At 42.9% G+C, this 20,538-nt stretch overlaps 2 protein-coding genes, 1 long non-coding RNA gene and 1 other non-coding gene across 5 annotated transcripts in view; 2 read left to right on the forward strand and 2 right to left on the reverse strand.

The window, feature by feature from the left end:
- The first annotated feature begins 1,987 nt into the window (after positions 1-1,987).
- LOC137301605 (uncharacterized) lies at positions 1,988-13,236 on the forward strand. The gene is made up of 6 exons (XM_067971155.1): positions 1,988-2,046; positions 5,629-5,688; positions 6,524-6,687; positions 7,226-7,382; positions 10,624-10,765; positions 11,626-13,236. Exons 2-6 carry the CDS (start codon positions 5,631-5,633, stop codon positions 11,861-11,863), a joined length of 759 nt encoding a protein of 252 aa, XP_067827256.1. The 5' UTR covers positions 1,988-2,046; positions 5,629-5,630; the 3' UTR covers positions 11,864-13,236.
- LOC137301606 (uncharacterized) lies at positions 3,004-15,976 on the reverse strand. Its single transcript, XR_010958319.1, has 3 exons — positions 15,865-15,976; positions 14,920-15,120; positions 3,004-6,135 (listed from the first exon to the last, which is right to left on the reverse strand). It is a non-coding gene; the product is annotated as an uncharacterized lncRNA (long non-coding RNA).
- Positions 15,844-15,916, reverse strand: trnar-ucg (transfer RNA arginine (anticodon UCG)). Its single transcript has one exon. It is a non-coding gene; the product is annotated as a tRNA-Arg (tRNA).
- Positions 15,977-19,494: 3,518 nt separating the features above from the next.
- polg (polymerase (DNA directed), gamma) overlaps positions 19,495-20,538 on the forward strand; it is a 30,834-nt gene continuing 29,790 nt past the window's right edge. For both annotated transcript variants that reach the window (XM_067971401.1, XM_067971402.1), the window contains exons 1-2: positions 19,495-19,694; positions 19,847-19,907. The gene's annotated coding sequence lies outside the window, so the exon portion shown is untranslated. The remainder of the gene's footprint in view (positions 19,695-19,846; positions 19,908-20,538) is intronic.

Below are 20,538 nucleotides of genomic sequence, written 5' to 3' on the forward strand. Positions count from 1 at the left end.
TTCCCAAGGATTTCAAACTACAAATTCCCTCTTAGAATCTGCTTACTTTTAAAACCAAAATTGGCATCACCTAATCACTACTTATTTGCCTTGTCTCCTCTCCTATTCTTTTCAACTTTGGCGGTCTCCTGCACATTGGGTTTTTTAATTGTACCAGTGGAACGGGATAACCAGCTCTTTAACTCATTGACGACTGACATTGCATTTATGCAACATTTTTTATTTCTGATTAAAAGAAAGAGCAAAAATTACTTTTGTCCCCGCAATGAGGACTGACTGTGACAGGAGGCGCCAACAGTGACAGGGAGCACTGACTGTGACCGGGAACACTGACTGTGACAGGAGTCACCAACGATGACAGGGAACACTGATTGCGACAGGGAGCACTGACTGTGACAGAAAGCATTTACTGTGACAGGAGTCACCAACTATGACAGGGAACACTGACTGTGAGAGGGAGCACCGACTGTGACAGGGAGCACTGACTGTGACAGGAAGCACTGACTGTGACAGGAGTCACCAACTATGACAGGGAATACTGACTGTGACAGCGAATACTGACTGTTACAGGGAACATTGACTGTGAAAGGGAACACAGACCCCAATATTAATTTAACCGGCAGCAGCAAGTTTGGTGCCTGCTGCCAGGCTCGCCTGGGAAACCCGACGCAGAGGATCAGCACGCCCAGAAGAGGTTGCTATAAGATAAAAATATTTTATATTTTAAAGATTTCCTTCGGGGGCCAGGGGGAGCAGGAATACTTCTCCGGGCCTTCCCTGCCATGGGCTTCCCACGATCGCTTGGGATCCCACCCCCTCCCCTCACCTACTTTGTCGGGGACCATTCCCGCAGATCCCTCGCTGAGGCCTCCTGCCACACTCGCCCGACTTCCGCCCGCTGGCCTGATGTCATTGACGCCAGGTTCGGGTGGGAGTCGGGCCTGGTCTATTTAAATGAGGCCTGGGAGTTAAAATGGCCCAGGTCTCATGTTGAGAGGCCCACGCTCACTGCTTGCCCCAAGTTAAAATCAGGGCTATAGTCTGTAAATCACTAATCCAAACAGTTTAGGTTTAATTTTAACAGTATTCATTTTTCCTCATATCATATACTGGTACTTAATGATTCTCTGTTATGCCTAGACCATTATTGCAGCTAATCTGAGGCATTTGTCGCAATATCATGGATAAATAGGTGAACGTCAAATATGGATGCACACTGTACAAAGATATCTGTTCCAGGGGGACCCTGCAGCTTTCCCTATCACAATCTTGCTCCACTTCTACCGAGCCACATAACGAGATATTAGGACAGGTGTCCAAAAGCTTGGTAGGTTTTAAGGAGCATCTTAAAGGAAGAGAGAGAGGTAGACAGGTGGAGAGGTTTAGGTAGGGAATTCCGTAGCTTAGGGCCTAAACAGCTGAAGGCCCAGCCGCCAATGGTGGGACAAAGGAAATCGGAGATGCACAAGAGGCCAGAATCGGAGGAACGCAGAGTTCTTGGAGGGTTGTAGGGCTGGACGAGATTACAGAGATACAGAGACAAATTTAGGACTCATGTCAGAAAGATTTTAATGCAAAGAGTGATCAGTAGGTGGGATGGACTTCTGGGTAGGTTAGTGGAGATAAACCCCCTGGACTCATTAAAAAAAAACCTTTGGATGCTGTGATGGGGGAACTGTGGGGTCTTTTTGAATGATGAGCTAGGATGGGCTGAATGGCCTTCCTCGTCTGTACCCACCCTGTGTGAGACATTCTTCTGGAGATGGTTTCACTCCTCTTGCCTAAGTGCACTTCCGCTAACATCACACTTGAATCACACAAACTATTCAAAATCACTTCAGATCCATATAGGCTGTGCAATGTAAATGAGCAAATAAATATGAGGTAAGCTGGAACACTTATTCTGCCTGGGCAAGGTTCTTACCCAGCCTAGTGAGTTCAGCAGCGTTATGTGCAGTCACCTAGCAACCAACAATGTAAACACAGCTCAATCCATGGCTCAGAACACACCTTGATCACAGACTCGTGGGGTTTTCACAGACCACAGTGAGTAATGCATCTCATTTTAAAACATTGAAAAACAAATTTTGTTGCCTAGAAAACTTGTTCAAGCTGGTTCAGGCTGTGAGTAGCTGAGGCTTTACTGATCCATAATCAATCCCTAGTCTGTGCTGTCAGCCAGGTGGTGCTAGGGAGACTATCGAGTGCCAGCTGTGGCTCAGTGGTAGCGCTCTCGCCTCTGAGTCAGAAGGTTGTGGCTTCATGGACCCACTCATGAGACTTGAGCACATAATCTAGGCTGACACTTCAGTGCAATACTGAGAGAGTGCTGCACTGTTGGAGGTGTCGTCTTCCAGATGAGACGTTAAATCAAGGCCTTATCTGCCCTCTCAGGTGAATATAAAAGATCACATGGCACTATTTGAAGAAGAGCAGGGGAGTTCTCCCTGGTGTCCTGGCCAATATTTATCCCTCAGCTAACAGCAGTAAAACAAATTATCTGGTCATTACCTCGTTGCTGTTTGTGGGACCTTGCAGTGTGAAAATTGGCTGCCGTGGTTCCTACATTACAACAGTAACTACACTTCAAAAGTACTTCATTGGTTGTAAAGCGCTTTGGGTCATCTTGAGGTCATGAAAGGCATTTTATAAATGCAAGTCTTTCTTTACAACCAGCCTCAGTGACATTGGGCTAGGAAGAGGGAAATCATTACAAGTTCCTGGTTCTAATCATTATCCAGTTAATGGGTGTGGGTGTGTGTATGTGTGCTGCATGAAGACAGAATCAAGCTTGACTGTGATGCTTTTGGCTGTTGAATAATCTGCTGACACTTTCAATCCAGGCTCATTTTTTTGGTTTCAAAATTACACTTTATTCATGAAATTTGTAAAGGTACAAATAGTACAATTGCCATATCACATTTCAAACATAAACAATGCATGTCATATAATTTGCAAGATACATACAGTAGAGTTCAAATATGATTCAAACAATACAGTTATACATCGTACATGATAATTACAGTTCATGACACTCTAGGGTGCCTCATTGCATTACAATCAATACAGCTTGTTGATTGCAGATACAATGCAGGTACATCACATTACATTCATTTGTCATTTTACATTCTGCCCGAGGTAGGGTTTTTCTCTGATTCCAGCCCCTCAGTATACAATGGCGGGAGGGCCCTGAACTGTGGCCTTTCCGCATCCAGGCTTATGCACAAAGAATAGTATCATGGCTCAGCTATCAGAGGACAGCCAGGATCTGTAGAACAGTATCCCAGCAGAGAGTCATCACTTTCTGGAGAAGGCGGGGGAGAAATTGTAAAAGAAAACTCAAGGCTTTGCACTGTGTATAAATGAGGTGCCCATACTGGCAGCCATTGATTTCTATTGGCTTGCTTAATTCTGTATCACCCAGATTTGCAATATGCAAAACTTACTGTGATGTCCCTATAAATTCTCGTGAGAAAGAAAGTCTGGAATAAAGATCCCATCTGGCACCTTCATGGGACTTTGAGTCGGAGCTGAAACAATGCCAAATGGGTCTGTTCAGGAGAGAATGAGTTCATGCAAATGAGGCTGAGTAGACGCATAGAATGCTGTTGATTGGCCGACAAGTACTGTAAAACCTACAATAGAGGCCCAGTTTCACACAGTGGCCAGAACCACTCATTGTTCTGTCCTGAAACTGCTGCTGTGACAGGGGGGAATCACACAGTGACAGCAACCAAACTCAAAAGTTTGCAATAAAAATATAAAATGAACAAGTTGTTTTAACAGTAACGCTGAACTCAAATGCAGGAATTTATCTCTCCCTACAGCCCATTATTATCCACTTTACTATTTTGTTTCACATTTTGTGAGCACACAGACCCTGGTTTGATGAAATCCATGATATACATGGGTCTTTCAGTTCATTAATGCCTAATTGAATTGATTTGGTTGAGTACTAGACTCCCTTGTTTGCATTTTATGACTGGCAGGCCAGCTGAATGAATTGTTTCCATGTGTGGTATGGGCGTACGATGCCACCAGCGGGCACACTGGGCGCCATGGTTACAATGCAGCAAGCGTGCCAGCATCATGACATCATTTTCAGTACTGGCGCCTACCGTTGCTGGGAGACTAAGAGCTAGGCTGAGAAATAATTTTTTTTCTTTTTTAAAAAAAAAATCTAAATACATAGCTTAGAGTAGGCACAGAATGTCACATCGATGCCAGGCAAATTCGACTGACAGACAGTCCTGGGACTTAGTCTGCCTCCATCCGTTTAATAAAACAGCACTGTTACAGCTATGCTACCACTGAGGGTCCAATGTTCTCCAATTGAAATGCATTTACATGAACTGAATATGAATTTGAAACAAAGCACATTCTCCACACACCTCCCCACCCTCCCTCTCCTCAGTAGTAAAGACACCCAGCGGTGTGGTACTGATGCTGACGAGAAAGTCCCCAGGTTTGATCCCTAGACTGTGCCAATCTCAACCGAGGAGGCAGTTGGAGTTCTATAATTTGCCTCAGCATCCTTGAGCTAGGAAGGAAAATAACCGCTGAGAAGTCCAACTCTTTATCACTGATCCATCACCCCTGTTGGAAAATGCAGATGTGTGGATGTCGGGTGAGGTGATTACAGGATTGGAGTCATGTATGATGCTTCCTCGACAGTTGAATAGCTTGTCTACACTTACACATGAGGAATGGCCACGGAGGTACCTGTGGAACCGTACCCCAGGACAGGCTAATATCTTCAGAAGAGGAGGGGAGAAACACAAAGGGGGAAAATAAATAAAGCAGGACTTAGCTAAATTGACACTGTGATGACACAGAGGGGATTTTCACCCCTCACAATGTTCTGGGACCCCAGGGGTTAACTGTCTAGTGTAAGATGTTTCATTGTATTCCTGTGTCCTTGTTGCTATGACAGCCAAATAGTAAAGGATCTCTCTCACTACAATACCAGCTTGCTCATCCTATCCTCCCCGAGAACAGACAGGGTGCAAGTGCGCAGTTTTGTTCCAAGGGAAGGTTAGAGCGTGGGTTAATCACAAAGACCTTGCCTGAAAAAGCCAACATAACAGAATTCATAATTATATATTTGTCAACAAACATAATCACACTCTTATTTTCCACTTCCGTTCCCCTTTTGCTCCCCTCCTTTTCTGCAGACTCGGACTTTTGTTGGGTAATGGTTCTGGAGGTGCTGGTCGCCCTCTGGCACCTCACTCAAGTCACCGATTTTAACATGTGAGCCTGGGCAGTAAGTGTCACTGAGTGAGGTCACCATAAGCCAAGCCTGATCCTAGTCCTCAACCAATATCTACACATGCACTTTCCACCAGGGGTCTGTGGATCATCGTCGGGAGCAGGAACCCTAGCTGATATTCCCCTCTCTAGCCCAGAGGCCAGCTGTGGTGCCTTCTCCAGCCACTCTGGCTGAGATCAGCTAGCTCATCACAGACCAGGGATGCAACCTGGGGCCTTCCTGGTCTGTATGGTGCTGTCATATATTAACCTGACCAACTGAACCATTGGGAGAACTGCTTGTAAATAATCTGCTGACTGTTATTTCAGTAGAAGGAACTGTACCACTGTCACTTGATCTATTTTTTCTTTTCACAGCAATGATCAAACCAGCAACTAAGATGAAGAAATCATTTCTCAGTAGTTCTGCTTACACAGGTCAATAAATTTGGTGTAATTTTCACATATGTACACACTGTTAAATTGATTTTTCATTGTGGCATTGTATAGGTAGGGGCAGGAAGTTATGGTCAGCCAAGGTGAGAAAACAGAATTCAAGTTACTCCAATACACTATTATAACATGGTCACAGAACCTATGAATATGTCACTCAGCTTCAAGGTGATACTTGTCTTGAGGGTCCCCTGGATAAAGACAACATCAGAGTAGTCTGGGTGGGAGGGGGGGGGAGCGAGGGAGTGTTTAATTGTGATGCTCCAGCCATCATGGTGTGGGGCAGGCTTGATGGACCAGCTGGTCTTTTACTGCCCGTCAATTTTGTATGTTCACATGTTACCCATGGCTCAACATCTGTCTGTCCTTTTAATCTTCTTCCCCTGCCCTCCTCCCCTGAAACGAAAGCAAAATACTGCAGGTGCTGGAAATCTGAAAAATAAACAGAAAATGCTGGAAAACACTCAGCAGGTCGGGCAGCATCCGTGGAGAGAGAAACAGAGTTAACGTTTCAGGTCGATGACCTTTCATCGGAACATGTTAGAGATGAACAACTTTTAAGCAATTGCAGAGCCAAGGGAAAAGGGGGGAGGGAAAGAACAAAATAGAAAGGTCTGTGATAGGGTGAAGGGCTTTAAGGAGTGATTAAACGACAAAAGGGATGTGGTGCAAGACAAAAGGGGCTCTCTGGACCCACCTTTTGTTTCCTTACTTGTCCCATTTTGCCTTGCATCTGGATTGTGGTTAAAGAGCAAATCAAAGTGTTGGATTGCTGACAATCAATCTACTTACAGGTTAAATAGAAGTGTTTAAATCCCAGATTTCAGAGCTAACCGTGAAATTGCACAGAGCGAAGATTCTCACAAGGATGTGATCCGTGCGAATTTTTCCTCGATTGTCTCGCAGCTTCAGATGTCACCAGTATTCTATAGACTTCTCCGGGAAAAAGGGATTCTGTCTGACCAGCAGATCCAAATAATCCAGGTAAAGGAGGAAAAAATGTGCATTTAAAAAAACAAGTGGAAAGACCAAATAGCAAGGGCAGTGGCACAGGTGCTAAAATTGGCCATGGTGCCTCTGGACTAGAAAAGGCAAAATCAGCCAGGTTTCCTACCCTAGCGTGCTATTCAGTGACTCCTGCTGGAAAGTACACTTGGGCTGATGTCGGCAGGGAATGGGATCAGGCTTGGCTGTATGCCCCTCTCAGTTAAATATGCTGCCAACACTCACAATCTAGGTCCACAGATGAAGACTGACAACTAGGTTGAGGTACTGGATAGCTGCCGGCACCAATGAAACTGTATCCCAACCATAGTCAGCAGTTTTGCAAAAGAAGGGGAGAAAATTGGGGGAGGATTCAGATAAAATTAACTAAACTAAACAGGAGGTCACTTTGAGAAGCAATAAATAAAGGGTGATTTTTTTTTGCACTTGTTCCTTTGTTGAAACATAAATTTTGTTTCTGAATTTGTATTTGTTTTTTGTTTTATTTTACAACGTGTTCTATTCCTTTTTCCTGCAGAGGGAAAGCAGCCAAGAGTTTAAAATTGCCAAACTGCTCTCACTGTTGGAGGGGGAAGGATGTTGGGTCTTGGAGCCATTCTCTGATCTGCTGAATGAGACAGGCTATGTACAGTTGGCCAAAGTCTTACGCAACACAGCGTTAACTAGGAGCCTAGGTAAAAAAATAAAATGATCCCGACTAGGGAAGCTATTTTTAAAATGCATGGAATAAAAAAAGGTCCTTGGCCTATCAACCCCCTTCAGCCGTGGTTCAGAGGTATTATTCTCAACTCTGAATCAGAAGGTTGTGGGTTCAAGTCCCACACCAGGGATTTGAAAACAAAATCTAGGCTGACACTCCAGTGCTGCACTGAGGGAATGTTGGAGGTGCCGTCTTTTGGATGAGACGTTAAACCGAGGCCCCATCTGCCCTCTCAGGTGGAGGTAGAAGATCCCATGATCTTCTTTCTTATTCTGGGCTTTATTAATAGAGGCATAAAGTACATAAGACCATAAGAAATAGGAGCAGGTGTAGGCCATACGGCTCCTCGAGCCTGCTCCGCCATTCAATAAGATCATGGCTGATCTTTGGCCTCAACTTCACTTTCCCGCCCGATCCCCATATCCCTTGATTCCACTAGAGTTCAAAAATCTATCTATCTCAGCCTTGAATATAATCAATGACTCAGCATCCACAGCCCTTTGGGGTAGAGAATTCCAAAGATTCACAACCCTCTGAGTGAAGAAATTCCTCCTCATCTCAGTCTTAAATGGCCGACTCCTTACCCTGAGACTATGCCCCCTAGTTCTAGACTCGCCAGCCAGGGGAAACAGCCTCTCAGCATCTACCCTGTCAAGCCCCCTCAGAATCTTATATGTTTCAATGAGATCACCTCTCAGAGTACTCCAGAGAGTATAGGCCCGTTCTACTTAATCTCTCCTCATAGTACAACACTCTCATCCCAGGACAAAAGCAAGGAAGATTTGCTAAACCTTTATAAAACACTGGTTAGGCCTCAGCTGGAGTATTGTGTTCAATTCTGGGCACCACATTTTAGGAAGGATGTCAAGGCCTTAGAGAGAGTGCTGAAGAGATTTACTAGAATGGTGCCAGGGATGAGGGACTTCAGTTACATGGAGAGACTGGAGAAGCTGGGGTTGTTCTCCTTAGAACAGAGAAGTTTAAGGGGAGATTTGATAGAGGTGTTCAAAATCATGAATGGTTTTGACAGAGTAAACAATGAGAAATTGTTGCCAGTGGCAGATGGGTCGGTAACCAGAGGACATAGAATTAAGGTGATTGGCAAAAGAGCCAGAGGTGACATGAGGAAATATCTTTTTACACAGTGAGCTGTAATGGTCTGGAATGCACTGCCTGAAATGGTGGTGGAAGCAGATTCAACAGTATCTTTCAAAAGGGAATTGGATAAATATTTGAAGGGAAAAAATTTACAGGGCTATGGGCAAAGAGCTGGGGAATGGTACTAATTGGGTAACTCTGTCAAAGAGCTGGCACAGGCACAATGGGCCGAATGGCCTCCTCCTGTGCTGTACCTACTATGCTACTATTTGAAGAAGAGCAGGGGAGTTCTCACTGGTGTCCTGGCCAATATTTATCCCTCAACCAACATCAAGTAAAACAGATTATCTGGTCATTATCACAATGCTGTTTGTGGGAGCTTGCTGTGTGCAAATTGGCTGCTGCGTTTACTATATTACAACAGTGACTCCACTTCAAAAAGTACTTCATTCACTGTAGAGTGCTTTGGGATGTCCTGAGGTCTTGAACACAGTCACGGGTTTTAATGACTGTAAATTGTAGGAGGAAGAGAACAGTGAGGGAGATAAGGAGATGAACAATTTTGAGGTCCCGAGTAAGATTAAAAGACAATGCATTGTCTCTTAATTTTGACATAGTGACAACGTAGGAAGAACAAGGGGGGTATAGAATGGTGCATTTGGAGCCCAGGAGAACAAGAAAGAAAAGTTCAGAGGAGCACTGACTTCATTAATATGAATAAAACACCTTATATCTTCCAAACCATTGCATGGATAACGAATCAGTGACTATTATTATGTAAATACAGTAGCCATTTTACACACAGCAAGGTGCCACAGACAGCAATGAAGTGAATGACCAGTTCCTCTGTTTTTGATAACGTTCGCTGTGGGAGGCATGTTATGTAGAACATCTCCCTGCTTTTCATTGTATAATGTTATGGGATCTTTAACATCTAACTGAATCACTGGAACAGGGCTCCTGTTTAACATTTCATACAAAAGACGTCACCTCCAACAGTGCAGTATTCCTTCAGTACTGCACTGAAGTGTCAGCCTAGAATATGAGCTCAAGTCCTGGAGTGGGGCTTAAACCCACAAATTTCTGACTCAGAGATGAGAGTACTCCGAGTCAGTGAAACTAACACTTAAGAGCATGGGTGTCCTTATACAAGAAACACAAAAAGTTAGTATGCAGGTACAGCAGGCAATTAGGAAAGCAAATGGCATGTTGGCCTTTATTGCAAGGGGGTTGAAGTACAAGAGTAAGGAAGTCTTACTACAGTTGGACAGGGCTTTAGTGAGACCTCACCTCAAGTGCTGTGGACAGTTTTGGTCTCCTTATCTAAGAAAGGATATACTTGCCCTGCAGACGGTACAACGAATGTTCACTAGATTAATTCCTGGGATGAGAGGGTTGTCCTATGAAGAGAGGTTGAGTAGAATGGGCCTATACTCTCTGGAATTTAGAAGAATGAGAGGTGGTCTCATTGAAACATATAAAATTATGAGGAGCTTGACAGGGTAGTTGCTGAGAAATTGTTTCCCTTGGCTAAAGAGTCTAGAACTAGGGGGCATAGTCGCAGGATAAGGGGTCGGCCATTCAAGACTGAGATGGGGAGGAATTTCTTATCGCAGGGGGTTGTGACTCTTTGGAATTCTCTACCCCAGAGGTCTGTGAATGCTGAGTCATTAAATATATTCAATGCTGAGATGGATAGATTTTTGGACTCTAGGGAAATAAAGGGATATGGGGATCGGGCGGGAAAGTGGAGTTGAAGTCGAAGATCAGCCATGATCTTATTGAATGGCGGAGCAGGCTCGAGGGGCCGTATGGCCTACTCCTGCTCCTATTTCTTTTGTCCTTATGTTCTTATGATAAAGGCATGGAGTAAAAGAAGGATCACTTAACACATGACTAAGCGTTTTCTCAATGACAATCCCTCCATCACCCATTCCTTTAATGGTTCAACAACTGCACACACAAACAGAGTCTATTCCATTGAGACTGAAATCTATTTTCTCTCACATTCAGGCACATTCTATCCTCATATTTCCATGGACTTAGATAGCTATATTTTTCTATTGTTGAATTGGCTGAGTGACAATCTCAAAAATGTTGCTTGTGTGTGTTTACAGAGAATCAGGATAATGGTGGTAAGAGAAGCAAACTATGGAGACAAATGCAAACACTTGAACAAGAACTGGAGAAGGGTTATGTGGAAGAGGCGCTCACCCTCAAAAGGACCCTGGGAGACTTGAAGAGAGAGTATTTACTACGGTAACATAATGCCATATTATCATGATTCTGATGACGTAGCCAACATCATCAAATGAGCTTCTGTTTAAATTTCTTTACAACCATTTCAATTTCACAAATTCAGATATGAAGTTATAGTTTTTTCAACATTTAAAACAATTTTATTTAAAGATGTTGATCACCAGCAGTGTTTATTAAGAAGTTATCCAGCTCTGGATCCTTGCAGGATCCGATCCAATATGTAATATATGTAAACATAAAAACGTATGGAACAAGAAAAGGCCATTAGGCCCAAAAAACATAGGACAGATTGTCGAAGGACTATCATTGAAACTATCCCAACCCTTTTAGTATTCTGCTCAGGTTCTACAAATGTCCTTTGTGCCCCTAAAGGTAAATCAAGCAAAACTCCTGAAAATGTCTCTAATCCCACATCCTACATTATTCATCCTTGACCAGTTCCCTTCCTTGGTATGACAGTTCCATCATGTTCCACACAGCATTCAGTCATCTTTAATCACCAATAGCTTATTTTTCACTGATGCGGAACCACAATATGTAGATTTGGACATCAATGGTTTACAGTAGTGTTCTGAGCTAAAAAATATTCAAAAAATTGGATTCCACTTTTTTCAGTCTGATCAAAGATTACTTAGAATTTAAGTTTAGACTTTTGGCCTATTTAATAAGTGGAGAGAGATTCTGTTTTCAGTGTCAGCTATAGGAAGTAAATTTAAATTATGGATACTAGTATAACTTCACTAGTTGCAAAATCAATTCTTTTGCACATGTGGCAGCACCTACAGGAGGGGAGAAGCTGGGCGGGGTGGGGGGAATAAAATGCCCTTTGACAGGATAAACTGTTGCACTATAACTTTTAGATTGCAGGATTTGGAAAATGAGTTGGTCTTCGCAGAAAGGGAGCGAGATGTGGCCAAAAGGGAGCGAAATGTGGCCTTGCAGGAGAGAGAATCTCTACTGAGACACAACAAGGAGCTTCTGAAAACATTAAAACACTTGCGTCAATCCCTTGAACGCCAAGAAAGCAAATGGAATGGAGCAGCCCGAATGAGTCAGCCACTGCTCTATAAGGATCCCACTAGAAAAAAGTGGAATTAATTTAACGTGGTCCCAGCGGAACTTGAAATTCAATTTGTTTTCTTTCATGTTCAAACGGAACTAGTGTTCATTTGTGAGATTCTTTTCTATTTTAAAGAGACAGCTTGCATCCGTTTGGTTTATATCTACTCTCCACTATGCTTTGTACCTTGTCCAAGGCATTTCAGACACATTTCTTGATTTGATGATGCTCTTCGAGGTACAATAATTAAAACAGCTCACTTTGCTGATCTTCTGAAATGGTTTGGGTTGAATTACATTTGGCCGGATCTTGCTGTAAAAACAGAATCATAAATTCTAGACTCAGAATCATAGAATGATACAGCACAGAAGGAGGCCATTCTAGGGAGATTGCATGGGTGAGGGGGGAGAACAAATGGGGATGATGTGTGCAATTGTTGCACCACGACAGCATGGTACAGGCTCGATAGACCGACTGAACCATTCTTGTATGTTTTTAAGCAATAACCTTTAATCTTTCACTAAAAGTTTCCCATGGTTGGAAGTTAAAATTTGTGAATTTCTTGCGAATATTGGGAATTTGGGGGGGTTTTTAGTGTTGAACTTTGTGCTCATTGAGGTAAGCAATGTCAGTGTTGAGAAATTAATCATTTTCATTTTCAGATACTCAGTCTTGCCATCAATAACTCCCAGGTCAGATACAATACTGATTAGATACAAAGCGAAGCTCACTCTATACTGTCTCAGCAGCGTGCCTTAGCCTCAGCCCCAAAACAGCACCTCCATTACACCAGTCTGACATTTTCATTTTCTACAATTGTCATCCTATGACCTCTCCACATACTCACTCTTTGGTTTCCTTATCCCTTTCTTACTATTTTTTCTTATTTTCTCATATTCTCTTATTTTTATCATAGCTATTGGTGTCACCAAGATGTCGCTCTCTTGTGGGTTCGACTCCCACTCCAGGGACTTGAGCATAAAATCTAGGCTGACACTCCAGAACAGTACTGAGGGAGTGCTACACTGTCGGATCAGACATTAAAATGGAGGCCTCGTCTTCCCTTTCAAGTGGATGTAAAAGATCCCATGATACTATTAAAAGAAGAGCAGGGGAGTTCTCCCTGGTGTCCTGGCCAATATTTATCCCTCAACCAACATCAGTAATAAAACAGATTATTTGGTCATCACACTGCCATTTGTGGGAGCTTGCTGTGCGCAAATTGGCTGCAGTATTTCTTACATTACAACAGTGACTACACTTCAAAAGTACTTAATTGGCTGTGAAGCACTTTGGGCATCCTGAGGTTGTGAAAGGCACTATATAAATGCAAGTTTTTCTTTCATAGGCCCTCGTCTTCAATTTTAGTTTGTTTCCATCTATTTATCCACAGCATTTTGAAACTTGAAGTAATCTCTTTTTAATGGTATACATTTATTCTACAATTTTGCAATCTCCTTTTTAAAATATTGTTGATCTACAGTTCTATGTGCCAATTTCTCTTTCTACCTCAGCTAGCCCACTCCTCAACTTTCTAAAATCTGCGCTATTCCAAACCTGTTTTTGTACTAACTTTTTCCCTTTCTATTTGGACTCGAAACCTTATGATATTATGGCCACTGCTCTCAAGGTGTTCACCAACACTTAACTCCTCTACCTGATCTATTTTGTACTCATATCCAGATCTGGCAATGTATATCCCCTTGTAGGCATACGGACATACTGCTTAAGGAATGAGTCCTGCACACATTTAAGGAATTCCATTCAACTTTCCCTGTTTTTTCCTTTTATCCCAATCAATGAGTGGGTAATTAAAATCTCCTAGAATAATAATTTTAGTATTCCTGCTCACCTCCCTGATCCTGTTTCTGCCCCTGCCTCAGCTCATTTGCTCCTCATTCATGCTTTTGTTACTTTCAGACTTGACTATTCCAATGCTCTCCTGGCCGGCCTCCCATCTTCCACCCTCCATAAACTTGAGCTTATCTAAAACCCTGCTGCCCATATCCTAACCCGCACCAAGTCCCATTCACCCATCACCCTGTGCTCGCTGTCTTACATTGGCTCCCAGTCCATCACCGCCTTGATTTTAAACTTCTCATCCTCGTTATCGAATCCCTCCCTCTCTCTGTAACCTCCTCCAGCCCCACAACCCTCCGAGAACATGACGTTCCTCCAACTCTAGCCTCTTGTGCATCCCCCACTTCCTTTGCCCCACCACTGGTGGCTGTGCCTTCAGTCCTCTTGGCACTCAGCTCTGAAATTCCCTCCCCAAACCTCTTTACCTCGCCTCCTCTCTCTCCTCCTTTAAGACTCTGCTGAAAACACACCTCTTTGACCAAACGTTTGGCTACCTGTCCTAATGTCTCCTTCTTTGGCTTGGTGTCAAATTTTGTTTGATAATGCTTCTGTGAAGCACCTTGGGATGTTTTACTACATTAAAAGTGTTATATAAATGCAAGTTGTTATTGTCTACAGATTTCCCTCCCACAAGTAGGGGTTGTGTAGACTAATATTGCCCTCCTCTTTTTTTCCTTACCTATTCTGTCATTTCTAAAAATATTAAAACTCGTTGGCCTGGATTTTCCTCTGAGTGGCGAATGAATAGCACCCACCTCTCGTTAGACTAGCACTTACGTATAAAATTTTCTTGTTTTTTTTCACGGCAAGTTCCTTTCATGGGACTCTGAATCCAAAGCGTCCTCCACAGGACAGCTAGAACCTGCCTGAATGGGGCAAGCAACTGTCTATCCCCTTAACCTATCAAATTAAAGCATGTTAATAAGCAGCACAGTCAGGACCAGGAAGTGTAAATTAGAATAGTGAATTCAATGTCAGATCGGGTACAGAAAGCAAAATAAAAGAGGGTAAGAAATATTGAATTAAGAGGCAGAGATAAAGAGGGAAAAAAGTAAAAAAATTAAAATTTTAAAAACTAACATTTTTTTTTAAATGTCCAACAACAATTAAAATCTGAAGGAATGAGAGTCCACGTTTTTAAAAGTTAATTTGCAGTGCCACAAAGGTTTTTTGGCAGTCATTAAGACTTACCACGCCGTTAAAAGTGTGCTTAGACTCAAATGACTTGACATACCTTTTTTTGGCGAGATTAGTTCGTATCCATTAGGTCGATGTAGGAACTTCACGCCGTTCCATTAGTTTGAACGGTGAGTCGGCTGGCGAGATGTCGTTCTTGCGAAGCTTATGGAGGAGCAGGGCATCTGGTACAGCAATTTACGGATTTACGCGTTTAACTGTGCATGTGCGGTCACCAGAAGTTGCTCTACCATTTGCCCTGAAATAACGATAAGCGCTGTTAGGCTCGCCCTTATTTTCGCAAAAAAAACCAGCCCAATATGTTTATTTCTACTCCTGTCCTGTTTGCAGCCATTTCTGTTAGTGCTATTAAATCTATAAGTTCCTGTGGCATAATTCCTTCTAATTCCCCACACTCTGAGGATTGCAATTTATGCAGCTTTTATTTGTTCGTATTTAAAGCTACTCCTTTTCTGTTGATTGACACATTTTTTTAGAATGCTGTCCTGCAGCAATTCCAAATTGAATTTTAATTAATTCAGAGGTAAGTAATTTTTTTTTTCTTTTCAGAGGTAAGTAATTACATTGTAATTTAGAACTGCTGTGTGATTAAATAGGGGCACACAGTTAAGATCATAGTCAGAAAAATGGAGGGAAGAGGTTAGGAGAATTTGTTTACACAGAGGGCTGTTAGGATATGGAATGCCCTATCAGAAACAGTGGTGGTAGCAAAATTCATAATAACTTTTAAAAGGTAAGTGGATAAATATTTGAAAAATTAAAAGGGTTGGGGAAAGGGCAGAGTAGTAGGACTAGGTTGCTAGAGAAGCCAGCACAGGCGTGATGGGCCGAATGGCCTCCTGTGCAATAAAATTTCATGATACTATATTGTTCTGAGGATGGGTCTCATTTCACATATTTTTTAATCAGTCATTCTCTCTACACTTCGGTTAAAAAGAATTGTTTTGTTGAATTAAAAATGCGACCGCGGCAGGACTCGAACCTGCAATCTTCTGATCCGAAGTCAGACGCCTTATCCATTAGGCCACGCGGCCGACAAGCAAATCTGTGGCAGCAGCTTAGAAAAGTGCTAGCAACGCCGACCGACCCTTTAATCCCAGATACATCTCGCGGGAATCGGTCCTTTCTTTCTGGTAACTGTAATTAATCATTTACAGCGACCCGAGGCTCGGGTAGAGCCATGGCTGGGTCGTTTACGCTGAATTTTTTTCCCTGTAAATTTATTGGGAATAAAATATAACATTTTAGTGTTTAAATGGCACCGCCGGTTGCAACTGTCACCACATTTAAATACATTAAAAAAATTAAGCGCATGGGTATGTGGTGAGATAATGCCCAGAGGCGACTGTCGGATTCTCCCCACATCACCTTCAGCAGGAAACATAACTCCGCCTATACCGCCGCCTGGTGGATCCACGTCTCGTTACAATAGGTCTGCCCGCAGGAACTCACCCGAAGGGCAGAGCGCCGCTTGCTGGAACCTGTTGTGCACGTTACAGTGCTGCCTGAAATTGTGGCTGACCACACAGACCAGGAAGGCTGCAGATTCCAGCCCAGGTCTGTGCTGAGATGCTGATCTCAGCCAGGGAGTGGTACCGTGCATCAATTGGGCCTCAGCGCCACTGGGTTAGATGGGGGAAAATCATTGGGAGTTCCTGCTGCTGATTGCTATCCAGCGACCCTTTTGTGAAGTGTGCATGTGGACAGCAGGGTGATGATGATCAGGACCTGGTGTGATGCCTCCTATGGTAAAATATCCAACCAATGCTCACCGTCTAGGCTCATGTGACTGTAGTGTTGAAGACCTCTGCTAGTCAAGCTGTTCCAGCACAGCTATGATGTCAGCATCTACCGACAATGTGGAAGATTACCCAGGTATGACCTATCCACCAAAAAAGAATAAATCTAGCCTGACTTATTACTACCCTATCAGCTTCCTCCCAATCATCAGGAAAGTGATGGAAGGAATCACCAAGAGTGTCATCAAGTGACACCTACTCACCGATAACCTGTTCACCAATGCTCAGTTTCGGTTCTGCCAGAACCACAAGTCTCAACACCTCATCACAGTATTGATCCAGACATGGACGCAAGAGGTGGATGCCAGAAGAGAGGTGAGAGTAGCTGCCCTTGACATCAAGACAACATTGGACCGAGTATAGTACCAATCAGCCTTAGCAAAACTGAATTCAGTAGGGATCAAAGAGAAAACCCTCCAGGGGCTGAAGTGATGGTTGTGGTTGCCAGAGGCCAGTCATCACAGCCCCAATACATCACTGCAGGAATTCCTCATGGAAGCATGCTCAACCCAACCATCTTCAGCTGCTTCATCAATGACCTTCCCTCTGTCATAAGGTCAGGAGTGCGGCGGTTGGCTGATGATTCCACAGTGTTCAGCTCCATTTGCAATTCCTCCGATAATGAAGCAGTCTATGGCAGCCTACTGCAACTCCTAGATAATATCTAGGCTTGGGCTGACAAGTGGCAAATAACATTAAATCACGTAAGTGCCAGGTAATATCCACCTCAAAGAAAGAAAAGCCCAGTCATCTCCTCTTGCATTTCTGTGGCACCACCATCGGAGCGTTCCCCACCATCTACATCTTGGGGGGTCACCATAGTCTGACAGTACAGAGGCAGTGGAGGGGTATTGTAGAGACAGAGCTGAATGTATTGTAGAGACAGAGCTGTCAATGTACATGTATAAGGTGTGAATAATGTCACCAAGGGGCAGCAGATAGATGAGGAAGAGGAGAATTCCAAGAATGGATCCTCGGGGGACTCCCAAGGTGATGATGCAGGGAAAGGAAGAGAAGATATTACTGGAGATGCTGTGTCACAATTGGATAGGAAAGAGTGGAACCAAGAATGAAAGAAAGACTTGCATTTATATAGCGCTTTTCACAACCTCAAGACGTCCCAAAGCGCTTTACAGCCACTGAAGTACTTTTGAAGTGTAGTTACTGTTGTAGTGTAGGAAACATGGCAGCCAATTTGTGCACAGCAAGCTCCCACAAACAGCAATGTGATAATAACCAGATCATCTGTTTTAGTGATGTTGATTGAGGGATAAATATTGGCCAGGACAGCCAAGAGCCCTGCTCTTCTTCGAATACTGCCTTGGGATTTTTTACATCCACCTGAGAGGGCAGATGGGGCCTCAGTTTAACATCACATCCTAAAGATGGCATCTCCGATAGTACAGCACTCCCTCAGTATCACACTGGAGTATCAGCTTGGATTTCGTGCTCAAGTCCCTGGAGTGGCACTTGAACCCACAACCTTCTGCCTCAGAGGCAAGAGTGCTACCACTGAGGCAGTCCCATTGAGCTGGAAAACAGAAGAGAGGCATTGGAGGAGGATAGTGTGGTTGATTGTGTCAAAGACTGCAGAGGTTGAGTCACAGAGAAAGCTAAAAAAAAAGGTCTGTTCAAACTAAAACATATAAGTGTGAATAAAATTAGTTTTATATTGGATTTTGGAGATTTAGCCCAGTATAGCACTCAATGTCCTGTGGTGCACACCAGATATGAGTGATCTGATGTTCACCTTTTGTTCATATTCTGTGATCACCCAGGAAGTACCAGAAATCAAAACGGTTCAGTTGGATATTGTGATAGGGGAACTGTAGGTTTTTCAAGATAGGTGATGCACGAAGGGTCAAATCACCTTTCCTAACTGAGATTTTCTTTTCTTGTGAAAAGTCTAACGCCATGGCGAGCTGGCAATGTGAGAATACTATGAGCTGCAGCGTGAAGTACCTCTAAAACTGTCTCTTCTTTGGTTAAACTAAAAATGTAACATATCACTATTCAGTTTAAAACTGATGATTTCAGTGGGTTTATAGTCAGCAAGGCCGGAATATGGGTAAAAGAGGGAACCTGGAAAAAACAAGGCAGACAGGTTGCATCCCACTGCAATGAAGTGACTTGGGTCTATTTTTCAAATGAGGTGCTTTTCTTTCAGGAAAAAAACAGTTGAGTCTGGACAAAATTAATGAAGAGTTAACTCGTGAGTAAAAAGATGTTGGAATAAAATCAGAAAATGCTGGAAACACAAAGCAAGTCCATCGGCACTGTGCAGAAACTTCCGCGACCTGTGGGCGCTGTAAGGAATAGAGTGATGGATACAAATAACAACATTATGATTTAGATTTATAATATGTTTGCAGTTTGTTTAAATTAAAGAAAGAACATGCATTTATATCGCGCCTTTCACAACTTCAGGATGTCCCAAAGCACTTTTGAAGTGTAGTCACTGTTGGCATGTAGAAAATTAGTTTTTATGTTTGAATTATATTAGTTGTAAATGTGTTTTCCTGTTGAACCTTATAGATCAATTAAAACTAGGCATTATAAAGCGAAGAGACAAGTTAACACTTTAAGCGTAGGCACTTTGTCAGAATCATTCTACTGAATGATCTACACCTGACTCATTAACCTGCATTTTCTCTGTACAGAAGCTCTCAGTGCTTCTTTCTTTTCCATCATTTTCTGTGAATGCTTTAGTTGTGTTCCTCTCAGTCCTGTAGATGGCAATGTGGGTAGAGGTTTACTAACGTTTCAACCGAGACCATCAAATCTTTTTCTCCTTTGCATCCGGTCATAAGTTAGTGTGTTCTAACTCTGCATGTGTTCAAGTGGCTGGTGTTTGGTCTCACGGCATGTGTAGATTATTATCCTGTTATGCTTATATTACCAGGCACAAGAGGAGAGCCCGCAGCCAAATTGAGAGTAATTGCAAACCCATCTAAATGAAGCTTTTATTCTAGAATGAGATACATTGAAACAGATGTGTTTAAACCAAAACCGAGTGAGTCTCAATTAAATAAACTTTTCACAACTCTGCCTCTAAGTTTGCAAGATTAAACATCGTCAACTGATGCATTTTTTAAAAATACATTAATTTATGGTGCATTGAATGGTTTTTTTTATTAATCACCGAATTCCCAACTTTTATTTCAGGTACTCGCTGAATCAGTGACTTTTACTCCAGCTGCCAATCTACAAACTCTGCGAGATTCAGGTACGTTTGCCCCTAAGTACAGAGTGGTTTCGGTTGATGGGAACCGGGGCGGCGCTTTATTTTGCACACAAGGAGCGTGTTCAGCCGGCTCCATTCAGAGCATCTTTGCCAAGGCTGAAACCAGATGTGGGGAGGAAAAGGGACGGAGGGAGGGGATTGGGAATAGGTGCAGGGTATCAGGAAGAGAGGTGGAGGGGATTCAGGATTAGGGGCAAATGAGGGATTAGAATTTAGGGGTCAGCCAATGTTTTATTTTGTTGCTAATGTAAATTCATTGAAAGCCCCAGTAACTAATCAGTGCCTCCACGCCATGAGGCTTCTATTTTGAAAAGCAGACTTTTGATGTCTGGTTTTACATTTTGCAAATTTTAAGGCACTCCAATATAAGGACTGTCCAATCCAAAATGCCAGTTAGGACTGGCTGGGAATAAACTAAACAGATTTAGTTTAGTGACAGTCGGGATCTCTGAGCTTGATCAGACCAGTAAAACCCCTTGAATATTAATGTTTAATTACAGCCTGTTTGAAATCTGTCATCACGCAGAGTAACCTAATGAATCATGAACAGCTTTGCTGGGTTCACAGTTTAAGATGTACTTTGGACCCTGTCCCCATGCATCATACATCATCC

The sequence above is a fragment of the Heptranchias perlo genome, chromosome 34, assembly GCF_035084215.1.
Source record: "Heptranchias perlo isolate sHepPer1 chromosome 34, sHepPer1.hap1, whole genome shotgun sequence".
NCBI classification, from domain to species: Eukaryota; Metazoa; Chordata; class Chondrichthyes; order Hexanchiformes; family Hexanchidae; genus Heptranchias; species Heptranchias perlo.

Coding starts and splice junctions, on each gene's coding strand:
- LOC137301605 (XM_067971155.1), top strand. CDS start 5,631: ATGATCAAACCAGCAACTAAGATGAAGAAATCATTTCTCAGTAGTTCT. Junction 6,688..7,225: donor AGCAGATCCAAATAATCCAG/GTAAAGGAGGAA, acceptor TTTTTCCTGCAG/AGGGAAAGCAGCCAAGAGTT. Junction 7,383..10,623: donor AGCGTTAACTAGGAGCCTAG/GTAAAAAAATAA, acceptor GTGTGTTTACAG/AGAATCAGGATAATGGTGGT.